This window comes from Mesoplodon bidens (assembly GCF_964165515.1).
Source record: "Mesoplodon bidens genome assembly, chromosome: 3".
Lineage (NCBI taxonomy): Eukaryota > Metazoa > Chordata > Mammalia > Artiodactyla > Ziphiidae > Mesoplodon > Mesoplodon bidens.
Window position 1 is genome coordinate 65592910 of NC_138178.1, and position 19830 is coordinate 65612739.

Here is a 19830-nt window from a genome sequence, read left to right on the forward strand (position 1 = left end):
CAGTGCATACTTGAAGCCTTCTCTTTTTTTCATCATAAAGCTTACCCATCCCTCCACCAAATGTAACTGTTGGTGGCTGACTATCTGCTATAGCAAACTCTGAACAAATAACATCTGTTCTTTAAAAAAAAAAAAAAAAGACACCATTTGTGCCATAACGAACAAAATCTAAAACATCACTTCTGCCTGTCTTTCTCAAATCCCTACCTCTCCCTGTCCCTGCTGAAAAGGCCTCCTAGTGTTGTATGCCTTTTAATGTTTACACATGGATGTCCTCAGAAGTGTGGACTCTTTTTAGGATCTTTACATTTCTTTTCCATAAGATAACTTACTTCCCCATAATGGGAGGATATGGACTTGCATTCTGACTTAAAACTAAAACCTTTTTCAGACTTCAGACTAAAAGCTGTGTAAATATAAATTGATCACCAAATTTCTCTTCACATGAACTTCATTATTCCTTGTAAAGAGAAAGAGATTCATATATGTCTTTTTATAAAGAAATAAGATTCTGTAATGGTCTGGTGTTCTCCAGACTTAATGAGTCTTCTGAGTTTTGTTTGCCTTGAATAAGCAGACTTTTAAACATTTTAGTTCACCTTTAATAAAGGTCTTATCTTATTCTCACTAGCTAAAAGTGATAGCACAGAGCCTCTCTAATTCAGTTATAATTCAGTCGAGCAGCATTAACTCTTAAGTAAACATTTGATCATATTTGATTTAGCAAAATCAGGAAGAAGGACCAGATATTCTGCCTTTCATGCTGTTCTCTATATAAGAAGGTCTTGTTTGCAGCAGCTTAATGGGGAACAAAAGCTCTGCATTGTTACTCAGTTTTCATCCATGATCAAAGTATAAATTTGCACAATGATCTTGAAGTCCAAAATCTGAAAGGCTGCTCATTTTTGCCTTCTTCCTTGCCATACTTTGTATCAGATAGTCTCTTAAGTAACAGATTTAGTGTGGATTTTGTCTCCTCTGTTTTCCCTGTATACTTTAGATGCTAAAGAACAGGAGGGGCTAAAACGGAGTGCAGACTCCAGATAATCCATCTGAGAAAACATTGCCTATCACTAGTTATTTCCCCCCTTTCATTTCCTCCAGACTAAAGTAAGCAGACCCAGTGCTTCCTAGCAGGATCATTTCTAAAATCAACTGTAACTGATTTTCCTAGTGCCCTATCACAAGGTTTTTAACCTAGCTGCTTCTTGGAAAAAATCTTGCAGTAAATATCCTATCATGGGCACAAGTGGGAAAGGCATACTCTGAAGACTTTGAAGCAGTATCATGCTACAGTTGGAAGGCTTTACTGGATTTCACTGACATCCAGGAAGGAAAGGGTTTTGAAAGCCTGCCATAGGCCAAAAAAGTACTGAAGGCCAATTGGGACTGGAGCTGCAGGGGGAGCCCATCCTGGGCCACCTGGAGTCTCTTCTAACCCTGGTCCCACATTCCCTCCCTCCTCACCCAAGGCTTACTTCCCTCCTGCTGTGTGCACATTTCTTCCCATTTCCTGACAGTCTCAAGAACTGCACCACCAGTTAAAAGAACTACTCATATTTCAGTCCCTTAGAATCTAGTTAGCTCTCATTTCCTTTTTTATTTACTTGTGATAGTCAAACTTGGCATTCCTTTGCATTCTCTGAGTCTGGATTACTTCAAGTTTTTTGAATTTTTTTTAGTTGCTAGAAATTGCTAATATAAGAGCTCAGAATCCCCCCTCTAATGCTAAGAGTAACTTCACCTTGTCTTCACAGTAACATTGAGCTAAATACAATGTGGTATTCTAGATGTGATCCTGGAACAGGAAAAGGTCATCAGTAGAAAAACTAGGGGAAATCCAAATAAGTCCATAGCTTAATTAATAGTATAGTTTTAATTTAATCTCTTAGTTTTGATAAATGTACCATGGTTTTGTATGATGTTAATATGAGAGAAGGTTCAATTAAAGCATATACTAATTCTCTACTCTACTTGTAACTCTTCAATCTAAAATTATTTCAACATAAAATATTCTTTGAAATTTTAAAATAATATCAAGTCCAAGATTTTACAAAATTGGGATATTGAGTGATAAGTGTGCCAAAAGTCACATACATTCCTATAGCCACACACTAGATTTCCCCCACAGCTTTCTTGGTATAGACCCATTATACCCTTGGAAGTCAGATAAACCTAGGCTCAATCCCTGGCTCTACCACTTGCTAGCTGTAAAAATTTAAGCAAGTAACTGACTCCTCTAAGACTATTTTTCTTTAATGGGATGATGATGAGGTACCGGTTTTGAGGGCTTAAATAAGATAACAGCCTAGGGCCTGCCACATAGTAATTCCTTGAATTGTCACTTTCAGCCCTCCAGGATGGCACTTGGAGAAAATTGCTCTCCCCATCCCTTCTTAAGGACATAAAAGGGTCTGGGTCATTACTTTCCTTGAGAATAAGGGGGAAAAAAAAAAAAGAATGCCAAGATAACTAAGGCAGGACATAAGCAAAGATGACTGGCAAAGGCCTTGCAGTTGGCCTTCACATTCCTGGCCTCTCCTCTCTGGGCTTGTCCCCTTCAGGCAGGCCTAACACCAGGGCCTGCCTTGCCTTATCAGCCACAGTTTCTAGCTTACCTGTATCCTTGCCTTGACTTTCCCAGGCACATGAGTGTTTCTAAGCCTTTTCTTTCTCATTAAGGATTGATGGCTTTTCTTTCCTGTTAATAGAATTTCTGATGTTAGAGCCCAGAAATCAGGCTGTACTTTTATATTGAACAGCTATTTATTGAATACCTACTTTTTGCTGGACCTATAGAAACGAAATCCCAGCTGTCAAAGAGCTCACAGTCTACCTTGTGATTAAAAAAATAGATAATCAGTATGATCTAGTTTACAATTAAATAATAGAAAAATCAGTCAAGAAGTGCCAGTGTCACAATGGAGCAAGAACAGAGTGCTCTAGGACCACTCCTCTCCATTTCCTTGCCATCTCAGTGGACAAGAGCCTCGAGCTCTATGGTCCTGCTCCCTGGGAGCTGCTGGACCTAAAGGAGTTTGTCCTTGTTACTGGTCCTTGTCCGTATCACTCCCTTGCCCCAAACAGATTCTCCTTGGTCTCATGGTCCTGAGTTTCTTTTGCCTCCCAACTTTAAAGCACCCAGGAGAGTTAAGATGCAGCAACAAGGGAAACAGGGAACTGCTGTGGTAAGACTCCTCAAGTTCTGCGGTAAAGCAGCAGGTAGCCTGCAAGTTAGGAATGGTGGGAGAATAAAGGAGTTGCACAAGGAACTTCATATGTAGGTCCTTGACTTTGAATCCTTTTTTTGTCTTTTAGTTTGATAACATGATAACTCAGAAAACTGTTCACATTGACACCCATTATATCCTGAAGAACTAGTCCTCTGTGTGCAAACAACTCTTTGTACATCCCCTTATTATAGTGCTTATCTCACAGTGTTGCATTTGTCTATGTTAAGTCTGTCTCTCACTGTAGCTATGAGTGTTGGGTCTGGCCCAGTGCCTGCCACTTGGCAGCTTTGTGGAGCGTGAAGATGAGGGAAGATCAAAATGACTTTATTGTGAGTTTTGTTGGATTGCAGTAATAAACTCTATACACTAATCTTTGGTCATCTGTCTCATAACAGCTTAGAGAGAAGGAATGAGAGCACTCAGGTCTGTGTCCTGCTTTCATCCTTCAGTTCCTGCACCACCCCCTCTCACTCACCCTGCCCTCATCTCACTTAGTCCAAACAGGTCAAACATGGCACAATTCAGCTCCCTCAGGGAGAGCCTTCCAAAGGGTCCATGTTCTGATTAGCATCACAAAGGAATTCTTCCTCTCATCTTGAGAAAGCTTTTCCAGCCTCTCTCAGCCCCACTTACCTTATTACCTAACCCTTCAAACTGTGGGTTATGATTATACTCTTTTTGGCACCACAGTCCCACAAATTTACAATTTCCTTGTGATATTCTTGACTCCAGAAACTGATTCTTTCAAGTATGAGTGTCTACGGCTGAAAGACTGAGCCAAACCTTTATGTAGATTATGAGAATATGAAGAAGGCGACATTAGAAGGCTTAGAAGAGAAAAACCATGTAACAGAAGAAGGAATATCAGTTCATTATACTTGCTTCTTTTAAGCTGACCATAACAGGTGAAGATAGTAGTTGAGTAGAGATGATGTCATTTAAGTGGTAGGAAAGTTTTCATTATGGGAAAAACAGCTGTAAAAAAATTCACTCTAGAATCTTCTCATCTCTATAAATTGGGCTACTGAGTTCTAAATTTATGAACTTGCCAAAACCTACTTGTATTATCTCTAAACAGGTCTTAAGGTGCCACCAGATGCTCCAAACAAATCTAGCCTAGCCTATCCTGCTAATGAACATGCAAACAGTTTTCCCCATCTGCCACCTCTGTCTAAACGGCTAGGAAGGCCTTCCTCTCTGATCACAAAGAATGTAATTACTGTCTATAGAGAAGTCAAGTACAAAGGCCATCAGCCTTTTCAGGCCACCAAAGATTAACAGCTGCCTCTCCTTTAATTGGGAGAGGTAATAACAGTTACTCTAGTTAATAATTGAATGGATTCCTAGGCCATGTAATTCAGATTGAAGCTGTCATTTTTTGCTGGCCTTTAGCTAAGCTGGGTTATTATAATGGAGCCTCTAATCCTATTAGTCAGTTGTCAGTCTCACAGTGGGAGAGAGCAAAGGAAGGGAGAGCTATTAAGGTGTTATGTCTGGTACACAAGTAAAGCCACATATTTCCTCTTCGGAGGTATTTTTTTCTTGCTCAAATCAGAATGATAAAGCTATTTATGAAAGTTCTAATTTTATAATTTCTGTCTGAATGCAGAGTATTTGGAAAAGGGGTAACAGAAAAAAGGAAAAATATCTAGTTCACCTTTCTAGATGAGGTATTTTCAATCAGTTAACAAACTTTGCTTGGTATCTGCAGTATGTGCATCCTGTGCTTGACCACGATTGAGAATGCAGAGGTAGGAGAGCTTAGGCTTCACAGTGTGGCACATGAACACGAAAAGCTCTGGGATAAAGTCAAAAGTGATAAGGGGCATAAGAGAAATACAGTTAAATACAAAGACCTTTTGACTGTTATTGAGGGGATCAGGAAAGACTTTATGAGTGATTTGATCTGGGTCTTAAAGGATTGAGAGATAGCATTTGAATATTACAAATTGAGAAGGGGGCAGGTTGGATGGAGAGTATAGTTATGGTTAAGCATTTTTAGCATACTTCCTTTTTTCTAGACACTTTGAGGGATAGGAACAAGTATATGACCATGTATTTGAGGAGCATCCAGCCTCACTGAGGCATCCAGGAATATAAAGAGAGCAGTGTATAGGAAGTACCACGTGATTGGCACAAGAAGCTAGTGTGGTGGGAATAGAGAGGAGGAGGAAATAAGAGGCTCTCTACATCCTTTAAATCTACCTGGATTACTGTGTGAAAGTGATCTTCATTTGCATAAAGAGTACTTAATGCCACATGCTTAAGAAGGTGTTTTTTCCCCCTTGATTTTAACATTTGGGCAACTCATCATTGAGCCAGTTTGAGTTTCCCTTTCTGTCCCCCTGAGGTGAAAAAGGCATAAGCTATCAGAGGATTGTCTCATCTACCTTTATGTACAGAGAGAGGGAAGAGCTGTTCATTTGCACTGTGTTAGGAAATAGGATCCAGTGGGAGGTGTTTCTCCTTGTTATGCTCACGGGCCCCTATAATTGTGTTAAACTGTCATATGTCACAGGACATTTTTGCTGTTTGAGAGAAATCTTTTCATTTGTTCATCCTTTTGTTCAGTTACTCATCCATCAAGTATTTACCATTTCTGTTCTGTGTCATCACTGGGGCTGCAGAGATGAGTCAGCTGCCACTCTTGAGGAGCTTGCAGACAGAGAGAAATGGGGCCCTGAGGTAGGGCAGAGATGATGGCATGAATAGGAGTTGAAGTGGGGCATGAAGAAGAAGTTAGGAGGATACTGAACAGTGTTCCCATTTGGCCATGCTCTGTGGAAGAGAATCCAAAAATGGCTTGTTGGATCTGTAATACAGAAGTGCACATGACCAAAACCATCCTTGATTTCTCTGGGGAGAAATTTGTGAGATTTTTTATTGCACAGTTGGTTTTGCTTTTTTTGCTTTAGTTCCTTGAAAGGGTGCAAATGATAAATTAGAACTTCAATTTTCAATAATACTTTAAAATTTGGCTTTGAATGGCCTATCTTCCTGAAATTGGCTTTTTTTTCCTGCTTAATGTCTGTTAGAGCCCATGTTTTAAGTTTTTCAAGAGGTCATATCCATGTTGTTGGCACTGCATGAAAGGCTTTGAGTTTATTTTGTTTTGTTTTTAAGGCATAGATGTGTACATTAAGATGGTCTGCTTTCACTCAGTCCTTTTCCCGTACACTTTTGCAATGTTGACCCAGTTCTCTCTTGTTGTGGAAAGGTCTGTGAGAACAGCAGTGGTGCTGTTTTGTTTCTCTGTGGACAGATTGCATCAATTGGTGCATCTGCTTGGCTTAGGGTATGACATAACTTTGAGTTGAGAAATATCAAAATACAAAGGCTTTACATTGAAACGGAGTACAAGTGGAGAATTTGGTTCCTTGGTGGCTATTAAGGAGGCTCAAGGTGAACAGGTGTTTAAGTCTCAAAAAACTGAATTTTGTTCTCTGGTCATGAAGCTCAATCCCAATGAAAAACTATTCCACTAGGCACATGCAGTAACAGGAATTGTATCCTGGGATCATACCAGAGCAATTGACTATCTGTGTTTTCACAGTTAAAATCCTGTTAAAATACCTTTGTGAGCCTTCTTTTTCAAAACTGTTGATGAAGCATTTTCTGAACAACCGTTGATGAAGCATTTTCTGAGTACATTCCCCTCTGCTAAGTGTTGGGGATGTGGTGATGAAGAAGACATGGTCCCTGCCTGCAGGAAGCTCTGAGTTTAGTGGGGATACAAAGATGAAAAGCTAGAGGATCATCCCTTCTAGGAAGATCAGTATATGCCAAAACACAGAGGCATGAAACAGCATGGGCCACATGGGGAATCTGGTTGAGAGAGAGGCCAGGAGCATGGCAGGGAAGGAGGCTGTTAGAGAGGGATCAGATTCTGAAGAATTGTGCTAAAGAGTTTGGGCCTCATTCTGTAGACAGTGAGGAAGCAGTCATTCAAATGTTTCACCCACAGAGTGGCATGATCACATTTACTCTTGAGAATATTATCTTCATTGCATATAAAGGCATCCAGAGCAGGGCTACTCAAAAGAGAGTCCACAGGCCAGTGCCAGGCTACTGTTACTAGAATATGGTGAGATAAGTACACAAATCAAGAGTAATTTTATGTCTTTCATCTAATATTTTAAAATGTGGGCTCAAAGTTAGTATACCTTTTTTCCCTCAATTGTTTAGTATTTAATTTGTATTATATTTCACAAAACTATTGGTCACAATGGAGTGAAAATATTAAAAACAAAGAAACAAACAAAAACTCCTGACTTTTATCTTAGAGTGTTTGGGAAGCACTGCTCTAGAGAATGGTGTGCTGTGAAGTAAGCTTGGATCCAGAGATACTAGTTAGGGGGTTGCTGCAGTGCCTCAAGCAACAGACCACGAAAGCCTGAACTGACATGGTAAGAATAGACATGGATAGAAAAGGCAAAAGTTAAGGGCCATAACAGGAGACGAGTAATCAGAACTTGGAGGCTGAATCAGTGTGAAAGCTGAGGAAGAGGAAAGAGTCTAGAAGGGCAAATGTTCTTTTAAGAGTCTGCTGAAAGTTGGACCCTTGCTCTATGCATTATTATGAGCTTTTCCATCCCTGTTTTACAGAGATGTTTCACTTATTTTTAATGTGGTTATTTTTTCATATTATTAAATATTTTATCTATAATTCCTATTTGAGTATAGAAGAAAGGATATGTACATATGTGTTTACTTCCCTATCTTGACTCAGAGCCCCTCTGTCATTTCCCCTGGGCTAAAGAGGCTTCCGTGATACCCTAGGCCTGACTCTGGTAAAACTGCTGGTAGGATAACCAATCACTACCAAATTAAATATTCATACGTACTACATGATCTCATTTATATGAAATTCTACAGTGGACAAAACTAACCTATGTTACCATAAATCAAATCAGTGGTTGCATCAGGGAGGAGGGAGTGACTGTGAAAGGGGCATGAGGGGACTTTCTAGGGTAATGGAAATGTTCGGGTCTTGATAGGTACTCATCAAATTTAACTGAATGGTATCCTTAAGATCTGAGCCCTTCACCCCATTGTAAAGTATACCTCAAATTTAAAAAAAAAAAAAGCCAATGAACAAAATGTGTTCAACCCCATCATTATCAGGGAAAGATAAATAAAATCCTCAATTAAATGTGAGTATACAGGGACTTCCCTGGTGGTCCAGTGATTAAGAATTGGCCTGCCAATGTAGGGGACACGGGTTCAATCCCTCGTCCGGGAAGATCCCACATACCATGCAGTAAAGTAAGCCCATGTGCCACAGCTACTGAGCTCGTGCTCTAGAGCCTGCAAGCTGCAACTACTGAGCCCGTATGCCACAACTACTGAAGCCCACATGCCCTGGAGCCCACACTCTGCAACTACTGAAGCCCGTGCACTCTAGGGTCCGTGGGCCACAACTGCTGAGCCCGTGTGCTACAACTACTGAAGCCCACGTGCCTAGAGCCCGTGCTCTGCCACAAGAGAAGCCACCGCAATGAGAAGCCCATGCACCACAATGAAGAGTAGCCCCAGGGCTCGAACCCATGTCCCCTGCATTGGCAGGTGGATTCTTAACCACTGCGCCACCACGGAAGCCTCACTGCATCCCCGCCACAACTAGAGAAAGCCCGCATACAGCAATGAAGACTCAGCACAGCCAAAAAAAAAAAAAAAAAGGGCAAGTATATACCCATTAGAATGACTAAACTTAAAAAAAAAAAAACTTGATAAAGGCAAGTTTTGGTGTCAGTGTAGAGTAACCGAAATCATCATGGTACTGCAATGTGTACAAAAATTGTTCTGAATATTTTAGAAAGCTGTTTGGCTATAACTAATAACACAACCTATGCACACTCTGTGACCCAGCAGTTCTGCTTTTAAGCATATACTCAACTGCATGTCACATGTGCCCAAATACATATACAAAAATGTTGAAAGCAGCATTGTCCAGAGTTTCGAAGTGGAAACAACCCAAATGTCAATCAGCGGTGAAACATTTAAATAAGTTGAGGTATGTAATCAGATAAAGGAATACTATACAGCAAGGAAAATGAATTAAATACTGCTACAGGCAACAATATGGATGAATTTAGGGGAAAAAACAAGCAAGAAAAGTTAGATAGTACAGAATATATAAAGTGTGATTCTATTTTTATAGAATTGAAAAGAAAACAAAAGGATTCTGTGATTTTCAAAGTCAGGAGAGCCTTTACATCGAGGAAAGACAGAGAGATAATGAGTAGGATGGGCAACAGGGGTATTATGGCATGTTATAGAGCTTTATTTTTTAATTTTGGAATTATTACAATGTGTTTTCAATTTGCCATAGCTCATCCAGCTATATAGTTATGATTAGTGCAGTTTTATCTGTGTATGCTATGTACTAATACAAAGTTGTTACTATTTTCTAATTATATTGACATCCTAGCATAAGAAGAAAGAATGGTAACAGCATTATGATTTTAAATAAATTACTGAGCACCTAGGTTTTCAATTTTCTGATTGTTAGTTTTATTGCAAGGAAACATTTTTTCATTAATAACCACATAAATTGTTAATTTTTAATCTTAAAAGTGTGAGGTCTTGTCTAGGATTCATGATGAACTTCTTATAGTCTCAGACTGTATTTTATTGTGCACAAAGAATGAGTAAATGAATGATTAAGATATTATACTACCAAACTCCAGACATGTACTGGAGCCAATAATTGATAGTCCACATCAAGCAGGCAGAGCATTGTGCTTTGAACATCAGAAGAATCAGGAAAACATGTTTGACAGAGCCTGTGAATAACTCATATCTCTCCCCCAAGTACCCCCCCCAATAAAAAAGCCCCTCAGTATTTCAAAGACACTTCAAGGCTTAATGAACTGTAGAATACTATTAAAAGAAATATAAAGGGGTATTGTAATAGAAGGGTCGAATATTAGTTTGCTATGGCTGCCATAACAAACTACCACAGACTGGGTGGCTTAAATAGCAGAAGTTTCTTTTCTCAGAGTTCTGGAGGCTGAAGTCCAGGGTGAAAGTGTTAGGAGGTTTGGTTTTTTTCTGAGGCCTCTCTCCTTGGTTTGTAATTGGACACCTTCTTGCTGTGTATGGCCTTTTTCTCTGTGCATGTGCATTCCTGGTGTCTCTTGTTCTCTTATAAGGACAACAGTCATATTGGATTAAGGCCTCACCCTAACAGCCTCATTTTAACTTAATCACCTCTTTAAATTTCTTATCCTCAAATACAGTTACATTCTGAGATACTAGGGGTTGGGACTTCAACATAAGAATTCAGTGGAGGGTGGGGACACAATTCAGCCTATAGCAGGTTGCTATCCTGTATTTCACATATTTGATGCAGTGATTCTGTGTATGCTTAAAAACTCTTGCCCTCCCCATGCCAGAGGAATGCAAAGAGCTTATATATCCTTCCCACAAGAATTGTATACAAATCAGAAGTTGTATAGAAAAATCATAGGTTGAGTTCTAAAATGGTTACTTAATATTCTCCCTAAAATAGGTGAAGTGGCTTTTTTTTTTTTTTAGCTATTATTATTATCATAGACTTTTTTTTTTTTACATCTTTTTTGGAGTATAATTGCTTTACAATGGTGTGTTAGTTTCTGCAGTATAACAAAGTGAATCAGCTATATGTATACATACATCCCCATACCCCTCCCTCTTGCATCTCCCTCCCACCCTCCCTATCCCACCCCTCTAGGTGGTCACAAAGCACCGAGCTGATCTCCCTGTACTATGCGGCTGCTTCCCACTAGCTGTTTTACATTTGGTAGTGTATATATGTCCATGCCACTCTCTCACTTGGTCCCAGCTTACCCTTCCCCCTCCCTGTGTCCTGAAGTCCATTCTCTACATCTGTGCCTTTATTCCTGTCCTGCCCCTAGGTTCTTCAGAACTTTTTTTTTTTTTAGATTCCATATATACGTGTTAGCATATGATATTTGTTTTTCTCTTTCTGACTTACTTCACTCTGTATGACAGACACTAGGTCCATCCCCCTCACTACAAATAACTCAATTTCGTTTCTTTTTATGGCTGAATAATATTCCATTGTATATATGTGCCACATTTTCTTTACCCATTCATCTGTTGATGGATACTTAGGTTGCTTCCATGTCCTGGCTTCTGTGAATAGAGCTGCAATGAACATTTTGGTACATGACTCTTTTTGAATTATGGTTTTCTCAGGGTATATGCACAGTAGTGGGATTGCTGGATCGCATGGTAGTTCTATTTTTAGTTTTTTAAGGAACCTCCATACTGTTCTCCATAGTGGCTGTATGAATTTACATTCCCACCAACAGTGCAAGAGGGTTCCCTTTTCTCCACACTCTCTCCAGCATTTATTTTCTATAGATTTTTTGATGATGGCCATTCTGACTGGTGTGAGGTGATACCTCATTGGAGTTTTGATTTGCATTTCTCTAATGGTTAGGGATGTTGAGCATCCTTTCATGTGTTTGTTGGCAATCTGTATATCTTCTTTGGAGAAATGTCTATTTAGGTCTCCTACCCATTTTTGGATTAGGTTGTTTGTTTTTTTGATATTGAGCTGCATGAACTGCCTGTAAATTTTGGAGGTTAATCCTTTGTCAACTGCTTCATTTGGAAATATTTTCTCCCATTCTCAGGGTTGTCTTTTCATCTTGTTTATGTTTTCCTTTGCTGTGCAAAAGCTTTTAAGTTTCATTAGTTCCCACTTGTTTATTTTGTTTTTTATTTCCATTTCTCTAGGAAGTGGGTCAAAAAGGATCTTGCTCTGATATATGTCATAGCATGCTCTGCCTATGTTTTCCTCTAAGAGTTTGATAGTGTCTGGCCTTACATTTAGGTCTTTAATCCGTTTTGAGTTTATTTTGGTGTATCGTTTTAGGAAGTGTTCTAATTTCATTCTTTTACATGGAGCTGTCCAGTTTTCCCAGCACCACTTATTGAAGAGGCTGTCTTTTCTCCATTGTATATTCTTGCCTCTTTTATCAAAGATAAGGTGACCATATGTGCATGGGTTTATGTCTGGGCTTTCTATCCTGTTCCATTGATCTATTTCTGTTTTTGTGCCAGTACCATACAGTCTTGATAACTGTAGCTTTGCAGTATAGTCTGAAGTCCGGGAACCTGATTCCTCCAGCTCCATTTTCTTTCTCAAGATTGCTTTGGCTATTTGGGGTCTTTTGTGTTTCCATACAAATTGTGAAATTTTCTGTTTTAGTTCTGTGAAAAATGCCAGTGGTAGTTTGACAGGGATTGCATTGAATCTGTAGATTGCTTTGGGTAGTAGATTCATTTTCACAATGTTGATTCTTCCAATCCAAGAACATGGTATATCTCTCCATCTGTCTGTACCATCTTTAATTTCTTTCATCAGTGTCTTATAGTTTTCTGCATACAGGTATTTCGTCTCCTTAGGTAGGTTTATTCCTAGGTATTTTATTCTTCTTCTTGCAGTGGTAAATGGGAGTGTTTCCTTAATTTCTCTTTCAGGTTTCCCATCAATAGCGTATAGGAATGCAAGAGATTTCTGTGCATTAATTTTGTATCCTGCTACAACCAAATTCATTGATTAGCTCTAGTCGTTTTCTGGTAGCATCTTTAGGATTCTCTATGTATAGTATCATGTCATCTGCAAACAGTGACGGCTTTACTTCTTCTCTTCCAGTTGAGATTCCTTCTATTTCTTTTTCTTCTCTGATTGCTGTGGCTAAAACTTCCAAAACTATGTTGAATAATAGTGGTGAGAGTGGACATCCTTGTCTTGTTCCTGATCTTAGAGGATATGGTTTCAGTTTTTCATCACTGAGAACGATGTTGGCTGTGGGTTTGCCATGTATTGCCTTTATTTTGTTGAGGTTAAGTTCCCTCTATGCCTACTTTCTGCAGGGTTTTTAATCATAAATGAGTGTTGAATTTTGTTGAAAGATTTTTCTGCATCTGTTGAGGTGATCATATGGTTTTTCTTCTTCAGTTTGTTAATATGGTTTATCACATTGATTGATTTGCATATATTGAAGAATTATTGCATTCCTGGGATAAACCCCACTTGATCATGGTGTATGATCCTTTTAATGTGCTGTTGGGTTCTGTTTGCTAGTATTTTGTTGAGGATTTTTGCATCTGTGTTCATCAGTGATATTGGCCTGTAGTTTTCTTTCTTTGTGACATCTTTGTCTGGTTTTAATATCAGAGTGATGGTGGCCTCGTAGAATGAGTTTGGGAGTGTTCCTCTCTCTACTATATGTTGGGAGAGTTTAAGGAGGATAGGTGTTAGCTCTTCTCTAAATGTTTGATAAAGTCACCTCTGAAGCCATCTGGTCCTGGGCTTTTGTTCGTTGGAAGATTTTTAATCACAGTTTCAATTTCAGTGCTTGTGATTGGTCTGTTTATATTTTCTGTTTCTCCCTGGTTCAGTCTCAGAAGGTTGTGCATTTCTAAGAATTTGTCCATTTCTTCCAGGTTGTCCATTTCATTGGCACATAGTTGCTTGTAGTAATTGCTCATGATCCTTTGTATTTCTGCAGTGTCAGTTGTTACTTCTCCTTTTTCATTTCTAATTCTGTTGATTTGAGTCTTCTCCCCTTTTTTTTTGATTGAGTCTGGCTAATAGTTTATCAATTTTGTTTATCTTCTCAAAGAACCAGCTTTTAGTTTCATTGATCTTTGCTATTGTTTCCTTCATTTCTTTTTCACTTATTTCTGATATGATCTTTATGATTTCTTTCCTTCTGCTGTCTTTGGGGTTTTTTGTTCTTCTTTCTCTAATTTCTTTAGGTGTCAGGATAGGTTGTTTATTTGAGATGTTTCTTGTTGCTTGAGGTAGGATTGTATTGCTATAAACTTCCCTCTCAGAACTGATTTTGCTGCATCCCATAGGTTTTGGGTCGTCGTTTTTTCATTGTCATTTGTTTTTAGGTATTTTTTGGATTTCCTGTTTGATTTCTTCAGTGATCTCTTGGTTATTTAGTAGTGTATTATTTAGCCTCCATGTGTTTGTATTTTTTACAGACTTTTTCCTGTAATTGATATCTAGTCTCATAGCGTTGTGGTTGGAAAAGATACTTGATACGATTTCAATATTTGTAAATTTACCAAGGCTTGATTTGTGACCCAAGATATGATCTATCCTGGAGAATGCTCCATGAGCACTTGAGAAGAAAGTGGATTCTGTTATTTTTGGATGGAATGTCCTATAAATATCAATTAAGTCCATGTTGTTTAATGTATCATTTAAAGCTTGTGTTTCCTTATTTATTTTCATTTTGGATGATCTGTCCATTGGTGAAAGTGGGGTGTTAAAGTCCCCTACTATGATTGTGTTACTGTCAATTTCCCCTTTTATGGCTGTTAGCATTTGCCTTGTGTATTGAGGTGTTCCTGTGTTGGGTGCATAAATATTTACAATTGTTATATCCTCTTGGATTGATCCCTTGATCATTATGTGGTGTCATTCTTTGTCTCTTGTAATAGTCTTTATTTTAAAGTCTATTTTGTCTGATATGAGAATTGCTACTCCAGATTTCTTTTGGTTTTCATTTGCATGGAATATCTTTGTCCATCCCCTCACTTTCAGTCTGTATGTGTCCCTAGGTCTGAAGTGGGTCTCTTGTAGACAGCATATATACTGGTCTTGTTTTTGTATCCATTCACCCAGTCTGTGTCTTTTGGTTGGAGCATTTAATCCATTTACATTTAATGTAGTTATCAATATGTATATTCCTATTACCATTTTCTTAATTGTTTTGGGTTTCTTATTGTAGGTCTTTTCCTTCTCTTGTTTTTCCTGCCTAGAGAAGTTCCTTTAACATTTGTTTTAAAGGTGGTTTGGTGGTGCTGAATTTTCTTAGCTTTTGCTTGTCTGTAAAGGTTTTAGTTTCTCCATCGAATCTGAATGAGATCCTTGCTGGGTAGAGTAATCTTGGTTGTAATGCTTTCCCTTTCATCGCTTTAAATATGTCCTGCCACTGCCTTCTGGCTTGTAGAGTTTCTGCTGAAAGATCAGCTGTTAACCTTATGGAGATTCCCTTGTATGTTATTTGTTGCTTTTCCCTTGCTGCTTTTAATATTTTTTCTTTGTATTTAATTTTTGATAGTTTGATTACTATGTGTCTTGGCATGTTTTTCTTTGGATTTATCCTGTATGGGCCTCCCTGCGCTTCCTGGACTTGATTGACTATTTCCTTTCCCATATTATGGAAATTTTCAACTATAATCTCTTCAATATTTTCTCAGTCCCTTTTTTCTTCTGTTCTTCTTCTGGGACCCCTATAATTCCAATGTTGGTGCGTTTAATGTTGTCCCAGAGGTCTCTGAGACTGTCCTCAATTCTTTTCATTCTTTTTTCCTTATTCTGCTCTGGGTGGTTATTTCCACTATTTTATCTTCCAGCTCACTTATCCGTTCTTCTGCCTCAGTTATTCGGCTATTGCTTCTTTCTACAGAATTTCTTTTTTTTTTTTTTTTTGCAGTATGCAGGCCTCTCACCATTGTGGCCTCTCCCACTGCGGAGCACAGGCTCCGGACACGCAGGCTCAGCAGCCATGGCTCATGGGCCCAGCCGCTGCATGGCATGTGGGATCTTCCTGGACCAGGGCATGAACCCACGTCCCCTGCATCGGCAGACGGACCCTCAACCACCGCGCCACCAGAGAGGCCCCTTCTAGAGAATTTTTAATTTCATTTATTGTGTTGTTCATCATTGTTTGTTTGCTCTTTAATTCTTCTAGGTCCTTGTTAAACGTTTCTTGTATTTTCTCCATTCTATTTCCAAGATTTTGGATCATCTTTACTATCATTACTCTGAATTCTTTTTCAGGTAGACTGCCTATTTCCTCTTCATTTGTTTGGTCTGGTGGGTTTTTACCTTGCTCCTTCATCTGCTGTGTATTTTTCTGTCTTCTCCTTTTGGTTAACTTACTGTGTTTGGGGTCTCCTTTTCACAGTCTGCAGGCCCATAGTTCCCGTTGTTTTTGGTGTCTGCCCCCAGACAGGGGGGTAGGCTTCCTGGTGGAGTGGACTGGTGCCTGTGTTCTGGTGGATGAGGCTGGGTCTTGTCTTTCTGGTGGGCAGGGCCGCATCTGGTGGTGTGTTTTGGGGTGTCTGTGACCTTATTATGATATTAGGCAGCCTCTCTGCTAATGAATGGGGTTGTGTTCCTGTTTTGCTAGTTGTTTGGCATAGCGTGGCCAGCACTGTAGCTTGCTGGTCGTTGAGTGGAGCTGGGTCTTCGCGTTGAGATGGAGATCTCTGGGAGAGCTTTTGCTGTGTGATATTACATGGAGTCAGGAGGTCTCTGGTGGAACAGTGTCCTGAACTGGGCTCTCCCACCTCTGAGGCTCAGGCCTGACACCCAGCCAGAGAACCAAGACCCTGTCAGTCACATGGCTCAGAAGAAAAGGGAGAAAGCGAGGGAGGGAGGGAGGGAGGGAGGAAAATACAGTTATTAAAATAAAAAATAAAATTATTAAAACTTTAAAAAATTAAAAGGTAATTAAGAAAAAAAGAACGAGGAGAGCCACCAAACCGAAAAACAAATCCACTGATGATAACAAGTGCTAAAAACCACACTAAGTAAAGAAAAAGAAGAAACCGACAGGCAGAACCCTAGGACAAATGGTAAAAGCAAAGTTATACAGACAAAATCACGCAAAGCATACACATACACACTCACAAAAAGAGAAAATGGAAAAAAAATATATATATATATTAAGAAAAGAGAGCCACCAAATCAATAAACAAATCTACCAATGATAATAAACTCTAAATACTAAACTAAGATAAACATAAAACCAGAAACAAATTAGATGCAGAAAGCAAACTCCAAGTCTGCAGTTGCTCCAAAAGTCCACCTCCTCAAATTTGGGATGATTCGTTGTCTATTCAGGTATTCCAGAGACGCAGGGTATGTCAAGTTCATTGTGGAGATTGAATCCGCTGCTCCTGAGGCTGCTGGGAGAAGTTTCCCTTTCTCTTCTTTGTTCGCACAGCTCCTGGGGTTCAGCTTTGGATTTGGCCCTGCCTCTTGTGTGTAGGTCGCCTGAGGGCATCTGTTCTTCACTCAGACAGGACGGGGCTAAAGTAGCAGCTGATTAGGGGGCTCTGGCTCACTCAGGCCAGTGGGAGGTAGTGGTACGGAATGCAGGGCTAGCCTGCGGCGGCAGAGGCGAGCCTAACGTTGCAACGGCCTGAGGCGCGCCATTTGTTCTCCTGGGGAAGTTGTCCCTGGATCACAGGACCCTGGTATTGGCAGGCTGCACAGGCTCCCGGGAGGGGAGGTGTGGACAGTGACCTGTGCTTGCACACAGGCTTCTTGGTGGCGGCAGCAGCAGCCTTAGCGTTTCATGCCCGTCTCTGGTGTCCATGCTGATAGCCGCGGCTTGCACCCATCTCTGGAGCTCAGTTAGGTGGTGCTCTGAATCCTCTCTCCTCGTGCACCCCGAAACAATGGTCTCTTGCCTCTTAGGCAGTTCTAGACTTTTTCCCAGACTCCCTCCCGGCTAGCTGTGGCATACTAGGCCCCTTCAGGCTGTGTTCACGCAGCCAGCCCCAGTCCTCTCCCTGGGATCTGACCTCCGAAGAAGCCTGAGCCTCAGCTCCCAGCCCCCACCCGCCCTGGCGGGTGAGCAGACAAGCCTCTTAAGCTGGTGAGTGCTGGTGGTACCGATCCTCTGTGCGGGAATCTCTCTGCTTTGCCCTTTGCACCCCTGTTGCTGCGATCTCCTCCGTGGCTCAGAAGCTTCCCCCCCTCCAACCCCCATCTCTGCCAGTGAAGGGGGTTCCTAGTGTGTGGAAACCTTTCCTCCTTCACAGCTCCCTCCCTGAGGTGCAGGTCCTGTCCCTATTCTTTTTTTTTTTTGCGGTACGTGGGCCTCTCACTGTTGTGGCCTCTCACATTGCGGAGCACAGGCTCCGGACGCGCAGGCTCAGCGGCCATGGCTCACGGGCCCAGTCGCTCCGCGGCATGTGGTGTCCTTCCCGGACCGGGGCACGAACCCGTGTCCCCTGCATCGGCAGGCGGACTCTCAACCACTGCGCCACCAGGGAAGCCCCTGTCCCTATTCTTTTGTCTCTGTTTTTTCTTTTTTCTTTTGCCCTACCCAAGTACGGTGGGGAGTTTCTTGCCTTTTGGGAAGTCTAAGGTCTTCTGCCAGCGTTCAGTAGGTGTTCTGTAGGAGTTGTTCCACGTGTAGATGTATTTCTGATGTATTTGTGGGGAGGAAGGTGGTCTCCACGTCTTACTTCTCCACCATCTTGAAGGTATCCACTTTTTTTAAAAAAGGTACATCTAACTGGTTAGTTATTAGATTATCTTGTATTACTGAAGAAAAAAGTTCTAGCAAAGGAAATCTTTGTGGAAGTCAGTTTGTCTTGTTAAGTGGTAATTAACCTTACAAAATGATCCAGTTTTTAAAAGTGTTGCTAAAAACTTCTGTATGAAATGATTTTTTCCTATGCTTGGAGTGCTTCATCCCTTTCCCTTTTCTTTTGCCTGTCTCAAAACCTCAACTTTCTCAGAAAAGCCTATGCTGACCCTTTCCCCAATATACAGTTGATTCCCCCACTGTTCTCATAGAGCACCTTTCCTTTTTCTTCAGAGTACTTATTATAATTGAAATTGTTTTATTTATATTTATTTGATTAATGTTGGTCTCATCCACTAAATTTTAAGCTTCATGGGGGACAGCAACTATGATTTTTTGTTCACCACTTTTGACCTATAGTTCCTAGCACTGAGTAAACATTCAATAAGTGTTGGTAGAATAATTGAACCAACAGAATATTTCACACTACAGCTAAATATTTCATTTGGTTATAATTTTATGCCTGGGAAATGGGGCTAATTTCTTTTTGTATTTCTGTTTAGAATGTGGCAGATCAGATTGCATTTCAAGCTGCTGGTGGATTAACAGCCCTTGAACACATTCTTCAAGTAGTGGTCCCAGTCACAAATGTGAACACAGTTTCACGAATTCCTCCTAAGTAAGTAGAGTTTTTAAATCTGTCTTTCACGTTTCACTTGTGAGTCATTTCTGCCCTATGGTTTCCATATGGGGGACCACAGGAAAATTGTATGTTTATTCAGGCTTGAATAGCAAAAGCTTACCCTCCCCATTAGGGAGAAAAACAGAGGTGCTCGACTTCATTTACAAAACTCAAATTGAGCTTAAAAAGCCTTATGAAGGAAATTTCTTTGGTCTGTGACCTTTTCTAATCCTAAATCAAGAAGAACTGATAAACTTGTGAGTTCTAATTGCTTACAAAATTTGAAGAGAAATGAATAGTAATAACAGCTAACTTTTTGTATTGCATACAAAAAAGGAGGTAAGTACATTGACAAAGGCCTGAGCTGTGAAATTTGAAGAAGTCCCTAACATACAGGAAGAGCAGTCTGAGGCCAAGACTGCCATAGTCTGGAGTCCCAGCCAAATAGTTGGGAAGTGGATTGCAGTTTGGTCTTTTAACTGCAAATTGCTCTTTCGTAAGGATCATGTGCATCCTTTAGACCCAAGATCTACTTTCTTATTCTTTTAAGTCACCCTTTGGTCCCTGGCCACCTAGGATGTAGTAGCAGACAGCATTATTTCAGAAGTAT

At 40.2% G+C, this 19830-nt stretch overlaps 1 protein-coding gene across 8 annotated transcripts in view; it reads left to right on the top strand.

Annotated features, from left to right (window-relative positions):
* Positions 1 to 19830, top strand: part of SCAPER (S-phase cyclin A associated protein in the ER) — a 509648-nt gene that overhangs the window by 334523 nt on the left and 155295 nt on the right. For all 8 annotated transcript variants that reach the window (XM_081230140.1, XM_081230147.1, XM_081230145.1 and 5 more), the window contains one exon: positions 19102 to 19217. In XM_081230140.1, the coding sequence (XP_081086266.1) occupies positions 19102 to 19217 (116 nt within the window). The remainder of the gene's footprint in view (positions 1 to 19101; positions 19218 to 19830) is intronic.